The sequence below is a fragment of the Mauremys mutica genome, chromosome 2, assembly GCF_020497125.1.
Source record: "Mauremys mutica isolate MM-2020 ecotype Southern chromosome 2, ASM2049712v1, whole genome shotgun sequence".
Taxonomy (NCBI): Eukaryota; Metazoa; Chordata; order Testudines; family Geoemydidae; genus Mauremys; species Mauremys mutica.
The window spans coordinates 213,657,276-213,681,701 of record NC_059073.1 but is presented as its reverse complement, the minus strand read 5'-3'; the positions used below and the strand labels follow the sequence as shown (position 1 = coordinate 213,681,701).

The 24,426-nt window shown below is 38.6% G+C and overlaps 1 protein-coding gene across 3 annotated transcripts in view; it reads right to left on the bottom strand.

Annotated features, from left to right (window-relative positions):
• Positions 1-24,426, bottom strand: part of LARS2 (leucyl-tRNA synthetase 2, mitochondrial) — a 114,125-nt gene that overhangs the window by 26,459 nt on the left and 63,240 nt on the right. For all 3 annotated transcript variants that reach the window (XM_045002995.1, XM_045002994.1, XM_045002996.1), the window contains exons 10-18: positions 23,784-23,888; positions 19,608-19,723; positions 18,408-18,691; positions 14,723-14,821; positions 10,599-10,736; positions 8,579-8,682; positions 7,312-7,494; positions 1,224-1,393; positions 524-601 (exon numbers count right to left, since the gene is read on the bottom strand). In XM_045002995.1, coding sequence (XP_044858930.1) covers positions 524-601; positions 1,224-1,393; positions 7,312-7,494; positions 8,579-8,682; positions 10,599-10,736; positions 14,723-14,821; positions 18,408-18,691; positions 19,608-19,723; positions 23,784-23,888 — 1,277 coding nt within the window. The remainder of the gene's footprint in view (positions 1-523; positions 602-1,223; positions 1,394-7,311; positions 7,495-8,578; positions 8,683-10,598; positions 10,737-14,722; positions 14,822-18,407; positions 18,692-19,607; positions 19,724-23,783; positions 23,889-24,426) is intronic.

Sequence of the window (24,426 nt, the reverse complement as noted above, 5' to 3'; positions counted from 1 at the left end):
ATTTTGCCCGTCAGTAGTAACAATATTTCTTTTTTTTTTTATTGGAATGATTATAGTAACTAATTTCTTTAAAAAGACTAACTTCTAATTTAAAACAAAACTGAATAAAGAACTTAAAGGGGCTTCCTTTGAAATTACTGGACACAGATGTAAACAACAAAACTATCAGGTGGTTTGGATCCTTTCTATGTATGTATCTCTGCATAGGTCCACAAATGGAATGGAAGATATTAAAATTAAATAACCCACTTAGTTAAAAAGCTTTAATGTTAGTCAGATTCCTCTTTACGCTATTCATGGCAATATATAATACACCTGATACTAGTGTGCACTTCATTTGAATTGATGTATGATGCAAGTTTATGGGGCCATAAAAGCAATAGTTGTAATAATGGTAGTAAATATTTAAAATATGGTATAAGATAGACAAAGGCTCAAGATGCTTCTATTTTGGCTGTACAGTTGTATGTTCAGAGATTGAAAAAGAGGTTGTTGCATAAACTCTTTTAGATGTCATACTTACAGAGAGTACATTAGTGAGGCCCATCAGCCGAGAGATTGCAGCATTAAACAAGTAATCTTTTGTGAAGTAACTTGTTACCTAGTTATACAAAAAATGTTCACTTTCATTAGTTACTTACAATTTCCATATACTGAGCATTTTGCTTTTTAGAAAAAAAAACATTAACAATCAGCTGCAAATTGCAATGTACATACACATAGAATCATAGAACTGGAAGGGACCTCGAAATGTCATCTAGTCCAGTCCCCTGCACTTGTGACAGGACTAAGTATTACCTTTCTCTCAAAACAATTTCACACACACACACACATACATATATATATATGTGTGTGTGTGTGTGTGTGTGATATTGTATATTGTGATATATACACACACACACACACACACAGACGCACACCATATGCAATCTGCGGAGGTGATATTCCTGTAATAAATTAAATTATGAAAAACCGTGCTTATCCAGACCTCAATTATCTACAGAAGAATAATGCCCCATGTGGTTTCAGGTAAGTGAAGTCACTTGTAATTATGGACTCCCACTCTCCCCCAGCTTACGCAGAGAAAGTTTCCCAATTAAAATAGTTTATGATGGAATAATCTGAAGACAAACTTCAGAAGTAAGGCATACTGCTGGTGCATGATATAACAACACTTGCTATCTATCTAGTCATTTTCAAAATAGTTAAGAGTTCCTTTTAACCTCAGAGACCACAAGGTTCTTCTGCTCCCAGATCTTTTTGGCTTCAACCTTCTCCTTCTTGTTCAACAGCTGAGGATTGGGCACAGTGCTGGAAGTCCTGGCTTCTATAAGTTTGGTTACTAGGGACCAAAGGCGTGACTGCCATCTTCGTACACCAGGGACAGCATCAGCTGAGTTTAATGACAGATTTCAGAAAGAGGAAGACTTGAGTTGTAATGAATGAAGCCAACACATCAAAAAGAAACAGAAAATTGTACCACAGAGTTCCATACCACTGAACATTGAAGGGGAAATTACATGTTGCAAGAAAAACCTCAGTGTAATTGAAAATACATTTTAAAAATTGTTAGGTTGCTTTAATGAAGACAAATGAACACTATTGGAAATCAAGAATATTTTCTAAGTAGCATTTCAGTGTATTTTCCTAACTGTATAATACAATCCACTATCAAGCTAATGTAAGAATAACCACAGATGACCTGTCAACTACTCAGGAAAATAGTCTTTTTTTATATGCTTTCATCTGCAAGAAAGATGGGACAAACTCCTAAATGGAGATTTTCCTTTTAAAAACTTTGCTCTATATTGATGACAGAAATTACATATATACACATGTATATATACTGACATATCAATATATAGTGGCTGCCATGGTAATGAAAGACGAAGGGCCTGATTACTTGGGATCATCTATTTAGCACCCAGCTCAGCTTGGGGAGCAGGGAATGCAAAGGGTGGCTATAAGCCACCTTTATGTCCTCTCTAATCCTTGAGGTCACCAGTCCAGACTCTTAAATTGTCTCAGCCTCTGAGGCTGCTCCTCTAACTGGGGACTGTTTGAGTACAACAGTGCTCAGGCCACACATCTATACTTGAGAGCAGTGGAGGGGAGGGAAGGAGGAGGGAAGTGGTGAGGGATGAGAGGGTGGCATAAGAGCTGCTACACCACCTGGGGATTCCCTATCCTGAGGTGATCCCCAAGTGGCTGGTTACAATAGATTTAAGGCTGTTTTACATCATTGGAAAAGTGTAAAGCAGCTTTAATGAGGCCAAGTATCTGACCCAGTGTTATTACATAATATTGCACAGTTTTTTGCCAAAAATAAGCCAATGCTATGTTTACCAGTGTGGCTCCATCAGGATGAATGTACATTTTGTTACTGTAAGGAGAAGACAGGCCTTAGCCAGTGTTTACAGAAGGCTTATTAAACTGTTTTCATTATCTTTCCTTCCCATTTTCTTTTTGAAAATTTGTTAACTGTTTCTTTACTGTTTTCCCAATATTACCTCAACAAGAGGTGATTCTCAAAAAACATCTTTCTTTACACTACTCTGTATTTGACGAGAGATTTGTCTGAGTGGCAAAATGCTTTGCTCCTAGCATTGTATAAGATATCTGTGCTTGTACTTATGAAAGAATGTGTGTATAATATAACCACCAAACTGTAATAATACTTTGCAAAATAACACCTTTTATCCAAGGATTGCATAGCACTTACAAAAAGGGGATAAAGTTTCATTATTCTCATTTTCAAAAAAACAACAACAACAAAAAAACCCAACAACAACTGGATGACTCACTTAGAGCCTGATTTCAATAAGATTACTCACAGAGTAAGGCACTACTAAATGTTAGCAAGGGCAGGAGAATCCACGAGAGGCAGGAATAGAACCTACTGACTCTCAGTCTTATGCTTTCAGGAAAGGATCGTAATAGGAATCTAACATAAAAAATGTTATCAACTCCACCCCCAAATGTTTGTTGTTAGAAATGTGGTAGATTGGTACATGGTGAATAAAAATGGTAATGATACAGACCAACCTGAACTGTAGTTGGTATAGCTGCACTATAAGATGATGTCGATCAAACAAAGAACGAAGAGGTAGAAGAAATCATTTTAAAACATTTATTTTTCAAAACAATGTAGTTAGATGTTTTACTGAAGTCCTGTGTGACAAGAAAGTTGCTTTAAAATGCATGCATTTTCCTTTGCACACCAACTATTATGAAGCAAGACAGACATAAAACAGAAATTAAAATTAAGATGGGATTGGGGCTGCGCGTTCATTTAGAAAAGGCATAAGCAAGTCACATTTAAGGGGTGAAACTAGACAGACACTTGTACATGTTTTGTGTGTTTGTAGGATCCATTATTTACCCTAGTTTCATCAATTATGTAACTCAACAGCATACAATGTAAGTGTCTTTATCAGTATCTTTCAAATGGCATTCAGAGTCTGTTTGACAAGCTGTGTTCCATAACTATCTACGATAAATTAAAGCAGCTTAAAGCTCCAAAACTTTGAACGGAGTGGAGATTAGGGATAATCTTGGAATGGCACAATATCTGAATGAATATTTTGCCTCGGTCTTTAATGAGGCTAATGAAGGGCTAAGGAATAGTGATAGAGGGACCGATAGGAATGAGGATATGGGGGTAGACATTACGGTATCGGAGGTGGAAGCCAAACTTGAACAGCTTAACGGAAGTAAATCGGGGGGCCCGGATAATCTTCATCCTAGAATATTAAGGGAATTAGCGAGTGATATTGCTAGCCCGTTAGCGATGATTTTTAATAAATCTCTAAATTCGGGGATTGTACCGTTTGACTGGAGATTAGCTAATGTAGTTCCTATATTCAAGAAGGGGAAAAAAAGTGACCCGGGTAACTACAGGCCTGTTAGTTTAACATCTGTAGTATGCAAAGTCATGGAAAAAATTTTAAAAGAGAGAGTGGTTACGGAGCAGGAGGCCGATGGCAACTGGGATAGTTTACAGCATGGATTTACGAAAGGTAGATCGTGCCAAACCAACCTGATCTCCTTCTTTGAGAAAGTAACAGATTTTTTAGACAAGGGAAATGCAGTGGATCTAATATATCTGGATTTCAGTAAGGCGTTTGATATGGTACCGCATAAGGAATTACTGGTTAAATTGGAAAAGATGGGGATTGAAATGAAAATCCAGAGGTGGATAAGGAGCTGGTTAAAGGGGAGACTGCAGAGGGTAGTATTGAAGGGGGAACTGTCGAGTTGGAGGGGGGTTACCAGTGGAGTTCCTCAAGGTTCGGTTTTGGGTCCGATTTTATTCAATCTATTTATTGCTGATCTGGGAACCAAGAGTAGGAGTGGGCTGATAAAGTTTGCGGACGACACCAAGTTGGGAGGTATTGCCAATTCGGAAAAGGATCGGGATATACTCCAGGGAGATTTGGATGACCTTGTAAACTGGAGTATTAGTAACAGGATGAAATTCAATAGTGAGAAGTGTAAGGTTATGCATTTAGGGATGACTAACAAGAATTTTAGTTATAAGCTAGGGACGCACCAGTTGCAAGTAACGGAGGAGGAGAAGGACCTAGGAGTCCTGGTTGATCGTAGGATGACTTTGAGCAGGCAATGTGATGTGGCCGTTAAAAAAGCTAATGCGGTCTTGGGATGCATTAGGCGAGGTATTTCTAGTAGGGATAAGGAGGTGCTAGTCCCGTTATATAAGGCGTTGGTGAGACCTCATCTGGAGTATTGTGTGCAGTTTTGGTCTCCCATGTTTAAGAAGGATGAATTCAAACTGGAACAGGTACAAAGAAGGGCCACTAGAATGATCCGAGGAATGGAAGGCCTGTCGTATGAAAGGAGACTTGAGGAGCTAGGTTTGTTTTCCCTAACCAAAAGAAGGATAAGAGGAGATATGATTGCACTCTTTAAATATATCAGAGGGATAAATACCAGGGAAGGAGAGGAATTATTTCAGCTCAGTGCTAATGTGGACACGAGGACAAACGGATATAAATTGTCAGTCAGGAAATTTAGGCTTGAAATTAGACGAAGGTTTCTAACTATCAGGGGAGTGCAATACTGGAACAGCCTACCGAGGGAAACAGTGGGGGCGAAGGACCTCCATGACTTTAAGATTAAGCTAGATAAGTTTATGGAGGAGATGGTATGATAGGATACCGGGCTTAGTCAATAGGTTAATTAAGTGCCACACTGGTAAATAGTACAATGGGTCAATGATATGATATTCTTAACCTTTTTCCAGAGGGTATGGCTGGAGAGTCTTGCCCGCATGCTCGGGGTTCAGCTGACCGCCATATTTGGGGTCGGGAAGGAATTTTCCTCCAGGGTAGATTGGCTGTGGCCCTGGAGGTTTTTCGCCTTCCTCCGAAGCATGGGGCAGGGGTCGCTTGCTAAAGGAGTGGGGGGATCAGCTTATGTGGCTTGCATCTTGCAGGAGGTCAGACTAGATGATCATAATGGTCCCTTCTGATCTTGAATTCTATGATTCTATGATTCTCCCATCATGAAAACAAGAGAGACTGTATTAAAAAGGAGGAGGTGATCTAATCTTAAAATAGCTGCTTTCTAAGTCATTGGTAAGAAGAGAGATTCAGAGACTGGGGCTCTGCACCCTCTCACCATTTATAAAGAAATTATTATCAAAGGAGCTATTTTTTATACACACCTGATCTTAGCTTTTAAGAGATTTGTAAGGGAAAGAGGGAGAGAGGTGCTTCCTAAACAAGTCTGTAGCCTAATTAACACTGTCTTGCAAAATTAGCTTCTTAAAGATAATTTTCTCAATTTACAAACTGGACATTAGCCTAGTTCTGTGGCATCACTATTTTCATGAACTACAAAGATCATAGTTCAAATAAGCTAAAACAGAAGGAAAAGACTTATAAAAGGTTGCTTAGTTTTTTTTTCTCTCTGCTTCCATTTCCCACAGTGTACAGGATGTCTTCATAATAATGGAAAATGTCTGCAGGCTTTTTTCTGCCTAAGACTAATATTCTAGTATGCAGTGAAGAGGCCATATTGTTGTAGACCCTTGCTTTCAACAGCCTTACAGAGATGTAGTATGCAGTGGTGTTGCAGCCGTGTCTGTCAGAGGATATCAGAGACACAAAATGGGTGAGGTAATATCTTTTATTAGACCAACTTCTGCTAGTGAGAGACAAGCTTTTGAGCTACACAGAGCTCTTCCTCAGGTCTAGGAAAGGTACTCAGAGTGACACAGCTAAATACAAGGTTGAACAGATAGTTTAGCATAAACTGTTAGCATATATTCTAAGGGACCATGCAAGGTCTTAGAGAGTTGTATGTAAAGTTTCCTATATCTTCCTGAGTAGACTATCAAGGAGCAAAAACTTAAGATTCTTCTCAGCCAAGATGGCACTACAGCAAGTTCATACATCTAAACACTTATTTCTAGCCTCTGATAAAAAGCCTGAGGCAGAGGCTATCATTACTACTGAAGAAATTACAGAACCACTCCAAAATTCTTTTAACATAGGAACATCATCCTTAATATTGCTTCAGATCCTGCAGTAGCCTCATGTTGGAACACCCTTTACACAAAAGATTCTTCAGTTCTGTAGAAACCTTCCCAACGTAAAATATTCTTTTCAATATGAAGCCTGGAACAGAATGACCTAATCTAATTTTTGATTATATGTGAAACTCTGAAGAACCCATTAACAGAAATTAATGACTCCTAGAAAGGTCAATCAGATGGTCCTATTTACCTGTTCCCATAACAGAAGAACAATTAGTGAAACTGAAGGCAACATATGTAAAGATGATTAAAAGAAATACTTTTTCAAAACATGGCATGATTAACTTGTGGAACTTACTACTACCAGATATTGAAGCCAATAGCTTACCAGGATTCAGAAAAGGATTAGCTATCTCTATAGATATTGAGAACATCTATAATTATATGAGGTAGGATAATATTTTTGAGAAGTAATATAAACCCTCATGCTTTAGGACTTAAGCCAACCACTAACCAAGGGAAGACTGCAATGTCCTCTGAAGCATCTGGTACTGGTCACTCTCAGAGAGAGGAATGTGACCCACCATATGAGACCAGAGGTCCACCTATGTTCCTATTATTAATGTTAAATACATACATAACTAACAAAAGTATATTTTATCCCAACAAAGGTCCCGTTTTAGAAAGACAGCCAGTGTAATCTTCTCATTACATCAGCTGTTCACATTCAAGTCTCCAAATCCTAAACAACAAACTGTATTTCAAACAGAAATAAACCAAGAGAAGGAAAGAATCAAAACAACTTGACTTACTTTTTGCATCCCACAAGATGTCTTGTTCTGGAGGGGCGGCAAACAGGATGTACAGTCGCATAGTGTCTATGCCATACTGCTCTACTAATTCCTCAGGATCTATCCCGTTATGCTTGGATTTACTCATTTTTTCCCATGTAACCTGCAGCTTCTCTTTGGTTTTTATGTGAACTGGTTCAGTCCCTAAATATATAGAACATATACAATAATAACTAATTTGGTTCTACAAACATCTGGAGCAGCAGAACTTAATGCTAGGTTATTTCTAATCCCTTCTCTGATAGCCTCATATAACTGAAAGAGAAAAAAACAATTATGAGAGTAAGACAAAAAACATTTTTACTTTCATAACTTTACTGAAGTAACATTATAATGTTTCCATCACACAGGGGAGAAAATGTCTTTCTTCCGTTTTGTAAAGCTAAATCCAGCGCTTGTGGAAGCTAAATCTATTGCATTAGGATTTTTGCATTAGTGTAGCTATCTCAATGCAAACCTCCTGTGTAGATGTGCTGTACTGGTGTAATATGCCACTTGCACTGGAGCAAATTTTACCTCGATTCCATCTTTGGATGTTTATAGACAACAAGTCTGCAGGTTTCCACTAGGGTAAATCACATCAGTGCAAGCACTGCTTTACAATGGATCCATCTACATGGGGAGTTTGTACTGGTGTAGAGCTACACCAGTGCAGATTTCCCTACTGCACACAAACTCTGTTTTTTATACAAGGTACAAGTATAGCACAGCCAGTAGCAAACATATGTTAAACTGCTCTGCAAGGATCGCATGTAAGCATTGGAGAGAAGTTCATTCTATGCCCATTCTATCTAGATCCTATCTGTTCAGATTGCCAACAATGGTGTTGACTGTGCTAATGGTTTTGTAATGTGGACATCAGTCTACTAGGAATGGAATTGAGACCACCAACGCCTTTCACATGGGCTAATGAATGGCCTCCCTAAGATACTCACTTTTAGTCATTTTTGGACATAGACCAGGCTTAAGTAAAAACAAATATAGCTGAAATACTGTGTTTGGTAATGGTTACAGGCAATTGGAGTAGTATTTTCTCTGTATGTGGATTCAGCATTAAGCATATGAGTCCAGAACACACACAAAAGTCAATCTCCGGTTTAATTTTTACAAGAATTCACTCCTCACTGATGAATTTTCCATGCACTATGACTTGTATATCCTTTTTCACTGAACTAGCCCTTGACTTTTCTGGATGCACCTGTGCTGGTTGTCCCATATGGTCTCTTACCAGTGAGATCAATTTCCTCTCTCTTCAGATATTGGCTTGTTGTTGTTAGTTTATATGTCTGACTCTTGATAAGACCTTGAACCAAGAGTTTATAAAAAGGCTCCCTGAGGATGAAAGGAAAAGGAAACCTGTCTGTTGAAAATAGCTGTCAAAAGCACATTTTACAGTAAGCTTTAGAGGCTGAACTCAATTAGACAATTATTTAATGAAAGAAGAATGTCACACTGACAACTGAAATAGCTGTCACCTGCAAAATCAAAGGATATTTTAAAGAGAAACTTTAATGGGGGAGAAAAATATTTATGAAAAAAGCAATCTGACCAGTCACTTTCTGCATCCGTCTTTCTGTCACTCAAATATTCATGTTTGAACAAATGCCTTCTCTTTTACAAACCTAGGGCCTCCTTCTGAGTGTTCCCACAGCACAGGAACACAGGAGCTGCAATAGTGGATCAGAGTCCAGTGTCCTATTTCTGGCAGTCGCCAGCACTCGTCAACTCAGAGGAAGGTACAAGAATCCCACAGTAGGCAGATGTGGGATAAGGGTAAACTTAGAAACTTCTAAATGTTAGTTACATAACCCTTACTATTAACCATGGTGTTGACAACTACCTAATTTAACAGAGTAACACTTTGAGTGTCTTTATGAGCACTTTCCAAATGGTATTTCATAACCTACCTGACAAACTCAATTGCTTAATTGCCTACAATAAATTAAAGGCACTTAAAGATGCAAAAGCTGCAACTGGATTCTGCCATCATAAGAACAAGAGAACATCTTAAAAAAGAAGTGATCCAATCCTAAAATAATTGTTTTCCAAGGTAATCATAAGATGAGAGTTCATAAACTGAGTGTTTGCTCCTTATTTCAGGAGAGCAAGCCCTTCCCGACCATTAATTAAAACAGTTAAAAAAAATTACAAAAAGGTGAAAAATAAAACAATTAATTTTCTTCCCCAATACTTATGCCTTTCTCTTGAATTTAAAACAGACATTTAAATAACTACCATATTTTACCAAATATGGGAACGTTAACTAAATAATCAGAACAACAAAACCTGGGTAACTGTCCCAACTGCAGGTAATTTTTCAAGGAACGCTTGTCTTTTCATAACAGAGAGTTAGTTCAGGTCAGATGCCATGTTGATAAAAGTTAAATGTAGGAATGTGCATTTCCAATTTCTGTTTACATGGAGAGAGGCTCAAAGATGCAGTACAAAATACTTTACCATATACGGGGAAAAAGAAAAAAAGGAAACATATTTGATTTAAGTGGGAGACTACAGAAGGATGGAGAAATGCCCAAAATCAGAAATGCTCAGCCTGTGAAAGGATCTGGGGGAGAAGGCAGTGCTTAGAAACAAATGCAAATCAGTACTGAATTTCTCCCGTTGCTCAAAAGGGTTTCACCCTAGGAACAATGTTGGGATGACTCCATCTGCTGGTTAAAGGAAATACAATTTAAAATTGCTATCATGTAAAAATAGTTGCTTTGATTTTTTTAAAAAACATTTCCAAAGGATTTAGGCAGAATACTACGTTATCAGGAATTATTTATACCTTTAGCCCCAATCTTGCAAAGACTTATGCAAGTGCTTAACTCTCCACAATGAATAGTTACATTTAAATTAATGAGACTACTCACAGTGCATAAAGTTAAGCATGGTCAAATTAATAGCTCTACTCACAGTGCATAAAGTTAAACGAGTGTAATTCTCTGCAGGATGAGGGCCTAAGGCAAAATTTTACTACTAGTGCCCTGAGCCAGTAAATATTCATGAGACATATATGTACACAAACAACAAATGCAATACAGACTGTAAGAAACTGATCACTTAGCTAAACTTGAAGAGGAAGAAAATTCAGGCTCAGAGAATGAAATGTAAAATATACTATTGAAAATAATATTGGTACCTCTGCTTCTTCTACCTTTATAAAATTTCATTGATGCCTGTGGATGTCAGATGCAGTCTGAGACTGATGCTTGAATTCTTTTTCATAGAAATCTAATAATACTTACTTGTGTTTGGTCATCTTTTGATCATAGCAAAAATGGCTCAAGAATCTAGCATAGTATAAATGCATAACTGCATGCTCCTTTCCCCCAATGTACAAATCCACAGGCATCCAGTAGTCGGCCAAGGCTTTATTAAAAGGCCTAAAACACAAAGTAACAGAAAGCATACGTTAAGTATAAAGCAAAAGGAAAAAACAGCTTTACTGGAACATCTCCAATAAGACTTGACTGGAAATAAATGTTCACAGTGAGCTGCATGTGCATCTTAAACTACATTCTATTAATTTTGCTAATGGCTTAATTTCTTATTTTTAAAAAACAGTATTTGACTTGGTTAAATTACAAAAATCCGTGTGAGAATTTTTAAAAGCTATAGAGAAAGATCCACTAGAATATAATTTGCATATAATATCTTAGATGTATGACTATCAGTTCACATGTACCACCTAAAAACTAAAAAAATGCTATGGAAATATGTGCTCGATTTCTATGGACCTTTCATAACTGGGTTGTGGTTATCTGTTCTAGCCTTTTGTGGTTACAAATTGATATTCTGTGGGGAAAATATATAAAATGTATATATACGGCTATATATTATTCTCCAAAATATATAACAATAAACTAATTTTAAAAATACTGGAATGATTTCATTTATTTATTTAAAATTGAAGGTTTGTGTTGCCACCATTAGAGGGCAGCATGACATTTATTATAGTGTTTAAAAAGCATATTCCGAATATTCATTTGGGGCATCGTAAACTGAAACTTTAAGGATACTGTTTTGCTTTACACCACTTCAAGTAACTATGCATCTTCAAGGCATGTTTTATAGCCCCACTCTTTAGCAAATGTACCTCTTGGACTACCTCAGCTTGTATCAGAACTGTGATTTTAATTTGTTATACATTAGTTATGCTTCCTTAATTAGAGATGAGCCTGGAATAAAACCCTGGATCAGGACTGCACATGTCTATAATGTAACTAGTCACAAACCCAAAGTTTTAAAATGCAGATGTGAGCTTTTCTTAAGTTCATTGTGTCCAGATTTGGTGTATGACCCATAAAAATAAGGGCTTCTCTATATGTTGTTTAACTAAGGTCTTATCTAAACTACAAATGTGTTGGGTGTACAGTTATATCAGCCTAGCCCCCTGGTGTAGATGCAGCAGATGCCGACAGAAGGAAGTTTTCTGTTGGCATAGTAACACCACCTCCAGGAATGATACTAGCTCTGCTGACAGAAACACTCTACTTTTGGCACAGCTGCATCTACACTGGGTTTTTTTGTCACATCATAGCTACATTGGCTAGGGTGATATGTTTTTTTCACACCTCTGACTGACACAGCTATGCTGATAAAACTTTGTATAGCACAGACCTGGCCTAAAGGTATGATTTTAACTGATTTAGTTAAACCTGTGCAAAATGCTATGTGGGCACTCTTATTTCAGTATCAATCAGGCTTATTTCGATTTAATTCACGTCCATTAAGAACACGTTTAAGCTGAAGAGAAATTAGTGTGTCTACACAGGGGTTTGCACTGGTTTAACTAAACCAGTAAAAGTTCCTGTGTAGTCAAGGCCTTAGTTTGAGCTATGAATCCTGTTCAGAATGTTGTTCTGGGTCCAGTTCTATTTAAAATATATTATTTCTATAATTTAATTTATTTCAAAGATGTTACTTAATGGTATATCAATGCACACTGAGACTGTGCTCAGGGCACAAGCACCAGCTGTAGCAGAAAGACAACTAGGACCAATAAATGGAATCCTCTCCATATCCCCAAGTCTTTATAATCAAAACTCTTTGTCAACTCCTTTTCCTCCCCCACCAAGAGAAGCAAGTGGCTGTCTTAGTATCTCATGTCAGATAAAAAGCATATAACCAAAACAAACATGTAAATAGTTTTAATGATTGAGTTTGTCTTAAAAAAAGACCCACTGACCAGGATCCTTTTTATTTTTGTTAAAGTAGGCAACAATTTTCAACAAAATGTCTCTCTCCCCCACCCCATGGAGGTCAGATTCTAAATCAGAAACCTTGACATGTAAAACAAGACAGATCCCAACAGCAGGGTTTACCTATCATAGGATCATCACATACTACAATTCGCTGGACACACTGAAGCCATTCTATCAGACACTTCCTATATATATCTGTGTGAAGACTTAGTAACCCAAACAGTGATACTTCTTATCTAGTTTATGGCTAGCCTTTTGCCTACAGAACAGCTCATAAAATATTCAAGAGGCAGTAATCACAGGCTGGCTGTCCAGCAACTGCAGACAGCAATCTAATCTGGACAGTGTATAGAAAACACATTTTGGACTGTTGAGTCAGTCTTTGCGCAGCCTGCTTTAATGCTGGGTTTGACAGAACCTCCAGGACACAATCAGCTTTGCTAGTATGATAGAAGATGGAGTAAGTAAACAGATAAATAACTTTGTCTATCTCTCACACTGCCCTATTTTATAGTCACTAATGCACAGCATATCTAGAGTTTCCTTTTGTAATACTGTATTTAACTGAAGTAGTAACATGGCAATAGGCCACTATGATGATGCTTTATTTTAGCTTTGGACCTAAATTAGCATGACTCTGGCTACCTAGACTGGAGGTTTTCTTAATTTCGGTCTCTGGGGGAAATTGATTGATTTCTCACTTCTTTCCTTCTCCATCAGCTCTTGCCAGCTGAATGCGTTGCTATAAATCCCAGAAGAAGCCGGTTAGCTATATTCTTAGATAGTGGCAGAATGTAAGCACACCAGTAACAACAAAAAGAAAATTAAAGGCTTTGTCCACATTACAGAAGTTACACCGGCTGTTTCTGCCTTAGTTGATGGAAAAGCACCTGACGGCCACATACATAAGAGACTTGGGGTCTGGTTACACTTGCAGGTGTGCAGCGCTGGGAGTTACAGCTGTCTTCGTACAGCTGTGTAGGGAAAGCGCTGGAGTGTGGCCACACTGACAGCTACCAGCGCTGCAGTGTGGCCACATTTGCAGCATTTGCAGTGGTGTTGGGAGTGGTGCATTATGGGCAGCTATCCCAGCATTCAAGTGGCTGCAAAGTGCTTTTCAAAAGAGGGGGGTGGGGTGGGGTGGAGTGTGACAGGGAGCGTGGGGGAGAGAGAGAGTGGATTTTTGGAGCTGACACTGTGTGTCAGCTCCCTGCCTTGCAAGTTCACATCCCTTCCTTTCTTTTAAGTTTGCCCAAGGCGATATCAGTGCAACCCTCGGCTCCTCTCACCTCCTCGTTCATGCTCCCTGACTTGCAAATTCCGACCACTTCCCCGACCCCTCATTCACTCAAATGCAAATAGCCTGCAGACCAGAAGCAGCTGCTCTGACAGACTCCGCCCCCCGCCGTGCTTTCTCTCCTCAAGCAAACACTAGGCTGTGGACATTCATCCCCCTGCCTGCCTCATTCACAGCAAACAGTAGCTGTGTTTGTTTTTTAGATAAGCAGCTCCGGGAGCCCGGAGTTCACAACAAAACAAAGAGAGTTATTTAGTTAAAAGCATTATGGGAAAATTCCGGAGGTCAGTTACAGCGTAGTAAGATTAATCACTGTTTACACTGGCACTCCAGCGCTGCAGCACCAGCGCTGCAGTCGTTATTCCCCAGGCAGACGTGGAGTACAGCCAGCGCTGTAGCCAGGGCGATACAGTGCTGTATGTGCCTTGCAAGTGTGGACGGTGAGTGAGTTGCAGCGCTGTAAAGCCACCACCAGCGCTGCAACACTCCAGTGTAGCCAAGCCCACAGTCTACTGCTGGAGAGGAAGTAATCAACTTAAGGAGTAAAACCTGTGGATCACCAGCTGCGTGTGTAGTCTCAGCCCTTTCATGTCCCATTAGGGGCTGATAGCCTTATTCCATAGTTCAAAACAGTTCCCAAGGCAACTCTAACTTGAGTACGGCCAGTCAGCATGCAGAGAATCAGGAACTCATAAAGGGGTTCCCAGACAGCCTCCCATCCTGCTGCACCCAGCAGACAGTAGAACTACCAGAGTATCTGGCTGCTTGTTTTTTCTTTTCTTTCTACTTCTGCTATGTAAAACAGGTCCAGGTTACATGAACACCCATATGACCATGGTCCTGCCTGAAAGCTGCCTGGATGCCTTACCTATCAGAGTTATGAGGATCAGTGTATCTCAGGTAATACCAAGATGAATCAACAAATGTATCCATGGTGTCTGTTTCCCTCTTTGCTGTTCCTTTGCACCTGGGGAATAGAAACATTTTCAGCACTCCAATATGAAAAAAAAATACATCACATGCTGATTTTTTTCACAGCTTGAAGATATAAAACAAATGCTATGAAAGTCCAAGAGAAAGGAAAAAGTATTTTGCCATTAAATAGAAGGATAGAAAGAGACTCAAAAACCAGTACATTCTTCTGGTACTATCAGATAAATCATTTATGACCACTTCCAGTAGAAAGAGTATGGTAGGTTGCATTTCACTGGTTCTGGTTTTATAAAATGGTTTGTTTTTCCTGATTAGTTGGGATTCCACTTATTTGCAGGAAAAACAAATTTAGTTTAATTCCAGTTTTCATTGAGAAGGATCAAATCTTTCCCAGTCATAGTAATATTTTAATTCATGATTACTGCTAGAACAAATCAATATTTGCTAGGTATTATACTGAAGGTACAGACTAAAACAGATTCAAAATGAGAAGTTAAAAGCTGGAATAGTTTTTTCTTCCCCCATGAACAGAAATAATTTGGTCATGGAAACAAACAGCAGGAGGAAACTTTTTTAAAACTAGGTTTGCATTTATTGCAACTGCTCAGTATTTAAGTATGTATCTGCTAAAATAAGGATAAATTTATAATACAAATGAAATTTTGCAACCTGCTGCAAACCTGTGTGCACTATATATAACACAAAGAATGTCAACTGGCTGTTTAACACTTACAAAATTGTAACGCTAACCTGTTACTGTGCTTGGAAGCTTCAGCTAGCACAGCACGAGACTGCCTGCTTGATAGTGTAAACCACAGAGAGAATATTAAACAAGCTCTTCAACAGCAACATTGGCTTCCTAGTCACTGCTGGGTGTGGTGAGTCTTTGGTCTATAAGACCTTTATGTGACTTGGGTCCTGATTACCTAAGACACCACCCCTCTCTCTGCGTATTTGCTATAGAATTTCCGGTCATCTGAGGCATGTGAGATACATGTATTTAGTGGTAAGTATCAGAGGACTTATGTCTGAGTGTGATTAGTAGAAAGCCTTTCCTTTCCTTTCTCAGATGACTTAAACCAAGTTTGCTACCCTGAAATGCATGATGCAAGGCAGGGGGTTGGACTGCTGTGGTGATGTCACGTTAGCAGCCCAGAATTTTTACTTGATAACTGCTATCTCATGCTCCAGAATCTAAACTTCCATTAAAAAAAGTCTCTAGCCTTTACAATTGTGGAGTTAACCTTCAAAATGTGAACCAAATGTGAGTTGATACAGTCACATCTGCCTGAGTTTGCAAACAGTCTGAAACATTCATCTCAATAGGATGCTAATTCTGAAACCAATGATAATTCAGTGTCAACACTTTTTTAACTGAGCAAAACAAATAAGACAGGAGAGAGGCAATTACATTAATATCTGCATAATTCACCCTGAATGGTGCCTCATTCTGGCAACATGAGTAGGTGAGCTTGGATTGCAGGCATAGCTTAGGGAAGTACCACCACTTATTTTCTCTCCAGTCTGATCTCTGTGCAAGGCCCATCTCTTTTAACAAGCTTTTACTTGTAGCTTGATAACTGCAGTGGCGGCATCTTGTTTCTAGTTGACTTTTAGTTTAAAGAGTCAATTATATTAAATACTGTACATGTGCCCAGAGACTAGAATAATATGTTTATTACAAAATAAATAAATATTGTATTATACTATAACAGAATTGTCTCAGCCTATCAACTTCTGGGATACTTTACATAGCAGTTATGCAATTCCCTGCACCCTAGTTGGCTATGGCTCATTAACTAGGTAAATTCATGCATGACAGGTCACCCAATGGTTATTGGCCAAGATGGTCAGGGACACAACCCCATGCTCTGGGTGTCCCTAAACCTCTGATGGCCAGAAGCTGGGACTGGATGACAGGAGATGGATCATTTGGTAAGTTACCCTGTTCTATTCAGCAAAGAGTCCTGTGGCACCTTATAGAATACCCACTTCGTCGGATCCCACGAAAGCTCATGCTCCAATACGTCTGTTAGTCTATAAGGTGCCACTGGACTCTTTGCTGCTTTTACAGATCCAGACTAACATGGCTACCCCTCTGATACCTGTTCTATTCATTCCTCTGAAGCAGTTGGCTATCAGAAGACAGGATATTGGGCTAGATGGACCATTGGTCTGACCCAGTTAGGCCTTCTTATGTTCTTAACATAGTGACAGCATGCAAGCCACTATACTCCAGCTACTGATAGCCTACAGCTAGCCATGCAGACGGCAGACATTTGCCTATTCACTGAATAATTCTTAACTACTGTGAAGTCATTATGCGCATCATTCCACACATGACTGGTTACAGCTTCAAAACTCCACATCTGTATGTCCACAATCAGAGTCACCTCAGCTTCCCATCTCTATTCACCCTGTTAATCCATCTAATCCCAGCTATTAAATACTGCATGTAGATGGAGTATATAGTCTAGAGGAGATCAGAACTAGTGTTCCCTCTTCACAACAAAGGCATTTCAACATTTATATCAGTGGGAAGCCTGGAGTGCAGGCAACAAAGACATTGCTGAGAGCATTACTTCAATATTACAATTCATTTAGTCAGACTGCCTTGAAATATCCATATTCCTTAACAAGTTACTGTGCAGTGTTTAAAAAAGACTACCTGAAATGACATTTTCTTTGCAGAAATATGCAGATGTATGTCTTTCCTTTACTTAAAATGTATATTATCAACAAGTCAAACATGTTTCCAGTGAGTCACAGAACTGCCCTGTATAAGCCACCTAATTACAAATGAGAATCACGCTAATACTCTAACCTTCCAAAGTAACAGATTTACAGTTTCTGTGTTATGAAGCGTGAGAGCCTTAAGGTCACTTTATGTCCCTGGTTCTCCTGCATGGCAGCCTGACAATGCCCTGCTCGCTGGGCCAGCACTGCTGACAGCGGGGTTTTACTATATGCCTGGAAAGGAAAGGGTTTCTATCAGGGATTCCTCGGGTTCTCTTCCCTCCACCTGCAGAAGGTGAGCACAAACTCCAATGTACCCAACACTCAACCAGCTCTGGAGACATCTTGTTTTCTCTAATGAATGCATATCTTTCTAAATCTGAACTACATGCTTCTTCTTAAAGAGCTGGGAAACAAACTGTATGATCAAAATCTGAATCATACACCTATTAACTCCTTCAACCTGAATTATTTGCTGCCATGTAAAATGCAGCAGGCATGTAAACCTTAACAAAAGATTCTACTGCAGTAGCACCATCTTATCTCTGTTGTCGGACTTATTAATTAATTGATCAATATGTTAGTTTCCTTAACAAAAGCAAATGAAACAACTCAATATACCCTACAACCTTTGCTTTAACTCTGCTGCTGAAAGAGAAAACAAATCTTGCAACAGATGACGTAAGCAGTACTATAAAGCAGTGAAGAAAGAAGGAGAAAAAACTATTTTATTTTTCTCATTTTATTTCCTCTAACTTAAAAACACTGAGCTTTTCCTCCACTAGGTATTTATTAAGAAAAAGAGCTTGTATTAAGAAACAGTAAGAGGCCAAATTATGGCAAGAAGAATTATAGCAAGTGGACAGTATATATTATTTGCTCACCTTGGACATGAACAGTTCATCCACTCTGGGACAGTTTCTAGAGGGGAGGCTCCCTTTCCTGTAAATGTGGTTATATTGGGCAACTTCACAGGTAAGTCCTCATAAGGCACAGGGACTGTGCCACAGGTCTGGCAGTGGATTATGGGAATAGGTGTTCCCCAGTACCGCTGCCGAGATATTAACCAATCTCTTAACTTGTCACTTGTTAGGTCTCCACCTACTCCTTTATTTTTGGCCTGCTGAGTTAGGGCTTTTAAAGCTTCCTGCCTAGTCATGCCTGTGAACTGATAAAAAGAAAGACAGACAATTAATATATGCTACTATTGACAATGTTGTAGTAGCCCCATTATGTTGTTTTTCATATGCATAGTACAGAAACCCAACACTCAAACTCAGATGGGACAGAGGTTCCAAGCATTTTTGAGGTTCCCCATTTTTTTTCTGGTTTACAGCCATCCACCTTCCAGTCTTCCACATGTCAATCACGAACCTTCTGGTCACCCTTGAAAGCCTATCAAGGTCACTCCCTTGATGGGCTGAATGGGTCATTGCTGAGGAAGGGCCTGTTCAGCACTCCTGGCCTCTGTTGGCCAGATATCTGCAGTTAAGGTGGCTTCTCCTTACTGCAATGCATCCAGTATATTAGAACTTCAAGACAGACATTGCAAGAGTATGGGTGGTAAATCAGACCTTCCCTCACATATTCATTCTTGGTGGTTTTATACTTCACTTCTTCATATATTTTAAACATTCAATATCCCTCCCAGGTTAGACAGACACAAAACCTGTCTCCTACTGAACAACAATCCCCCCTTCCTCAGATTAATACATGCAGACTCTCAAGAGCTCTTCAGTATTAGTTTAGGGTTACATCCTTACACAGCCATGAAGCTATCAAATGGCCTGTAATAACATTTCCAGTGAATACAACCAAGGCGACTAATATATTAACATTTCACCTGAAAGAAGAACAAATGTGTAAATGAAAAACGGGAAAAACATCAAGCCATTTTCATGATGGAATTTATTATTCCTTCTATATTGTAAAATTTACACTTTTATAGCATTTTTGTTCTTTAAGGTATGTAAAATTTTGACGACTAAGCCTTGAAAACAAAATATTTGGCATTTTCCAGATAGTGGGTTTTAGTATGCACTATCCCTGTACTTTAGAAAGAAATGCAGTACAAGTGCACCAACCTCTCCAGAGTTGACGAGGGTCTCTAAACCATCTGGTAGTGTTTCAATGACTTCAGAGAAAGAGAGACCCAGATTCTGAGCAACAGCAGCATCTTCTGGATTAGTACTAGGAATTCCTAGCCATGGAAGGGGAAAAAAGTCAGTTCCATAATTGGCTAACATGGCTGCTCCTCATAATTTTTTTTGAGGAAAATATTTTCATCTATTGGTACTTACTTACTTCTTTCCAATGGCTTTAAAAAGACATTGGCAAGTAAAATGTTGCCAAAATTTCACAAAATTGATAAAAACAAGCTTGTGAAATTTCAGTGACAACCGTTATAAACAAAACATTCTCTTATAGTGTTTACAACCCAAAAATCATTATTACTGTGCTAGCTCAGGAGAACCTGAAAGTGATTGGGTCTGAAATTGACTAATCTGTTTTCATTTACCAAATTGAGAGAAATGCAAAAGCTAAGCAAATAGCATAAATACATAGTAAGTTGTTTTAAAATAACTGAAGGTGTTATTAAAAACAAAGGTAAGGTTTTAAAAAAAAGAAAATGACTTAACTTGACAATGTCCTTCAACACTGCTACCCCTTCTTTTTAAAATTTCATCCTTTGCTATCACAAAGTCATCTCCAGTAATTCTAATTCAAAGTAATATCAACCTTCCATTCAGAATAAAGCTAGAGAAAGCATTTCTTACTGCTGCCAGAATAAGCCATTCCATCAGAATATTTAAGGCGACCGATGACACCTTTTCCCACTATGCCTTATTACCTGGGACATTCACACATTTTGAATTACAAGTCTTTTCTAACCCACACAGAATTCTTTTTATTGCTGCAACTTACCAATATCAAAAAGTGATGTATTATTTTAAAATAACCCTTGTTCACAATGTTACCGCCTGACAGCTGCAATCTATTCAGCAGCTGCTGTGTTTCACCTACAAGGACTGCATTCTGGTGGTTAGCTAAGAAATCCCCATTTTTATTATACATATTTATATTCAAATATTAATTATATGTTGTTTGACATACTATATAACATGGTGATGTATATCCTTCTACGTTAGTTTGTTTTCATTTTGGGGGGTCATTTGTTCTATTTTTTAAATAAGTCTGCATTACTAGGTTGGCCTCCATCAGCCAGAACAGCAGATATGTCAGGTTAACTTTTTTCCTTCCTATTCTTGGAAACAACTGTTGATATTACAGATCTAGAGGCTCTCAAAAAAATGATTTAAAAAACCCATCCACCTTAGAATTATCGCAATACAAACTTGAATTAAAAAATCACATACACCCTTACTCAGCCACGGAACTACCCATCAGGGCCGGCTCCAGACCCCAGCACGCCAAGCGCGTGCTTGGGGCGGCGTGCCGTGGGAGGGCGGCAGGCGGCTCCGGTGGACCTCCCGCAGGCATGCCTGCGGAGGGTCCGCTGGTCCTGTGGCTCCGGTGGACCTCCCGCAGGCGCGCCTGCGGAGGGTCCGCTGGTCCCGCGGCTCCGGTGGAGCATCCGCAGGCATGCCTGCGGGAGATCCACTGGAGCCGCAGGACCAGCGGACCCTCCGCAGGCACGTCTGCAGGAGGTCCACCGGAGCCGCGGGACCGGCGACCGCCAGAGCACCCCCCGCGGTGTGCCGCCCTGCTTGGGGCGGCGCAATTCCTAGAGCCACCCCTGCTACCCATTATGTTAAATATTTCAACTGTGTCGATATATGGAAATACATAAGCAGATAGCTAATGCAAAACAAAAGAACAAACCAAAAAGAAACCAAAATGTGGAATCACTATGAAACTCCACAGCAGAAGCTCCCTATTGCCATTCTTAAACCCCTATTAAAGCATGATATATCGGTATCTTACTAAGTCAAAGAACCCCCTGCAATCCACCACAGGTGGTTTTACCATATGCTGTACAAATAGAGGAAAGCAGCTCCCACATTTTAGTCTATTTTTTCTTTAGAGAAAATGATGATGCCACTGTCCTCTATTAAAACTCAACAGTTGGCATCCAGCATTTCCTGGGAAGATCTGGGAGGTATCCAGCATACATAAGACCAAAGTACATGCCAGTGAACAAAATAAAGGGTTGTCATGAAAAGTAATATTAGGGAAACTCAATTATTTGGCCTCTCCTATTCCAGAAATTGTTTTGATATTCTTTGGCTCCCAAAAAGACAATGGCGTATTAGTTATTTACTCCTTGGAGATTAAAGCGGAAGTACGTGACAAAAATGTTGAACGGAACTGTGTTATATCAAATCTTCACTAGGAGTCAATAAAGAATATGACACATGGAAGTCATATTAATACTGATGGTATACCACCCCCAAACTAATAAAGATGCAGTAAAATATCCTATCAATACTCATACAATATTTTAAAAATATTTTTGATTGAATTTAGTTCTTATCAAAAGTTCCAGATGAACAGCCTGGAGCTTGACTTTCTTTATCTAAAGTAAATTTCAAGATAACCTATTCATTTAAAAATGTCTGTTTGAAGCAATTTGTGTATACAAAGCAACTCAATACATACACAAACAAGCATGTGCTAAAATTCTGAAGATGCAAATTTGGAGACTCTTGAAAATCTGGACTCCTCCTAATAAAACAGCCAAGTTTGTTTAACATCTTGAAGAAGATGAATACCTTTAAAAAGTTACAAGGCTTTGTAACTCTGGCTGGCTTTGCAAAGGCTAAGAGGGGGATGCCAAAAAGGAAGGCATTGATTGACTCAGTGAGAAAGACAGCGAAAACACAGGAGAAAGACAATACATGGAATCTTTAAAATTTTAAAAAACACTTTTTTGGACTATGCTGAGTTAGGTTTTTTTGTTTGTTTTTTAAAACTCTAAAAGAAATTGAAAAGATTTAAAACACACTTTGTTTTGTTCCCTTCTGTCTTCCCTCCTCAATGTCCTCCCCCACACTTGTTCAGATGCATCTTCCTAACATGTATGAAGCTTTTACACTTTTTAAGACCATCTAAAAAAAATGTTTGTGAAGGAAAATAAGATGAATAAGATGAAGGTAAAAACAACCTAAAAAAATCTCTCACTTCAACAATTCACATCACTCACCTACATTTTACTGATTCTAAACTGGGCATAATTATACAGTCTATTATATGACTGGGCTAACGAGTTCCAACCCATGCTGTGAAACTCATAATATCACAGCTAGTAGGCTAGTCACATCACTTGATTTATTCAATCCATTTTTTCTAATAACTGTTAATAAAGAATTTCTAAGAAAATTCAGCAACTTATAAGAACATAATGAACTTTAAAACTGATTTAACAAGAACCCACCAAGAGGAACTCTGTATTTTATTATTGATTTTTTGTTCAATCAGAACTCTGAAGTGGCCCGTTTTCCAGAAAGCTGCACATTTGGGCTAATATTCCACATTTGCCACCCAGCCTGGTCCTGCCCTGTAGGGTAGCATACATAGGCTAATCCTCCCCAGGACGTAAAAGCAGCAAGGTGCAAAAAAGGAAGCAGAAGAGAGTCTAGGAGAGGTAGCAAGGCAAGACAGAGCTAAGAGCCCTGGGGATGGTACATTCAGGTTCCCAGCTTTGAGATCACTGACCATGATCAAACACAATTATTGTACATTCTGTATTATTTTATTGATATCAAAATGAACACAACTAGATAAAGCCAAATTTGGATTGATAGTTTGATACATTTATTGAAGTAAGGCAATTTTTAAGTTATCTTGTTTGGGGAGTTCTATTGTATGGCAGGCATAGCAAAACTATACTGCTATGAGTTTGATCTTTGGCAAGTATTTTTTACATCAAGCATTGATGCAGTTCTGTTCTGGTATGTGTGAGAAAGAGACACTCATATTCACATGTCTTGTATTATAATTCTTAAGAGAAAATGTGGAGGTCTTCAAGCTTGGGGGTCTCACTACAGTCAGCTTTTAATTTTATTAATTTTTTATAATATTTTTCTCTTTCATTACAATATATTACCCTGTCTCTTTGTATTCAGACCTGTAACAAATTCTGCGTAGCTACCTTTCCTTTCCCTTAATTAGGAAGAATATTGCCTCTAAAGGCCCTAAGACAGCCATTATCTTCAAAGGTTTACAGCAGCAGTTCTGGTGTTCCAAAATGGTAACTGAAAAACTTCAATGTTGCTCTTGTATTTTTAAATGTCACTTACCTATTTTAGTATCAATATAGTTCTCAAAAGCTGATTTTGCAGAGATGACTATAGGAACCTCCTGTTTGGTAAGTAAGTTCACTGCAGTCACTGACGTAAGGCAGTCTGCAAATACATGTAAAGATCACAATAATTAAAATATGACACCAACAGTGCTAAGAATCTCACTTATTAATATGAAAAGTTCTGTGCATTGCATCCTAATTTCTTATGAAGTAACCCACTGAATCAAAGTACTTTCTTTGATTAAAGGGAGAGGCTCAATTTAGAATCTAGTCAATTTCAAAATATGAATTTAAAGCTGTTAAAAGCTTCTATAAGTCCCACTGCCAAATTTTGTGATTTAAAAAGCTGTTTTTCTGTTCCCTGATGGCATGTGAAAGATCCCCACAAATAAAAGAAACTAACTCACTATATAGTAGAAACAGAGGAACAGACAATGTGCAAAGAACTGATAAATGTACAAAGTAAATCAAGTATCAAGTGAAATACATTATTGTTCTCCAATTTCTTTCAGGGTTACTCATCTTAGAAATTACTTGAAACAACAGCTAGTACAACAATTTCAGACCAAAGCATTATTTTGGCTGACAATGCCCCTTTAAAATAGTAAATTCTAGGGCTGTCAATTAATCTCAGTTAA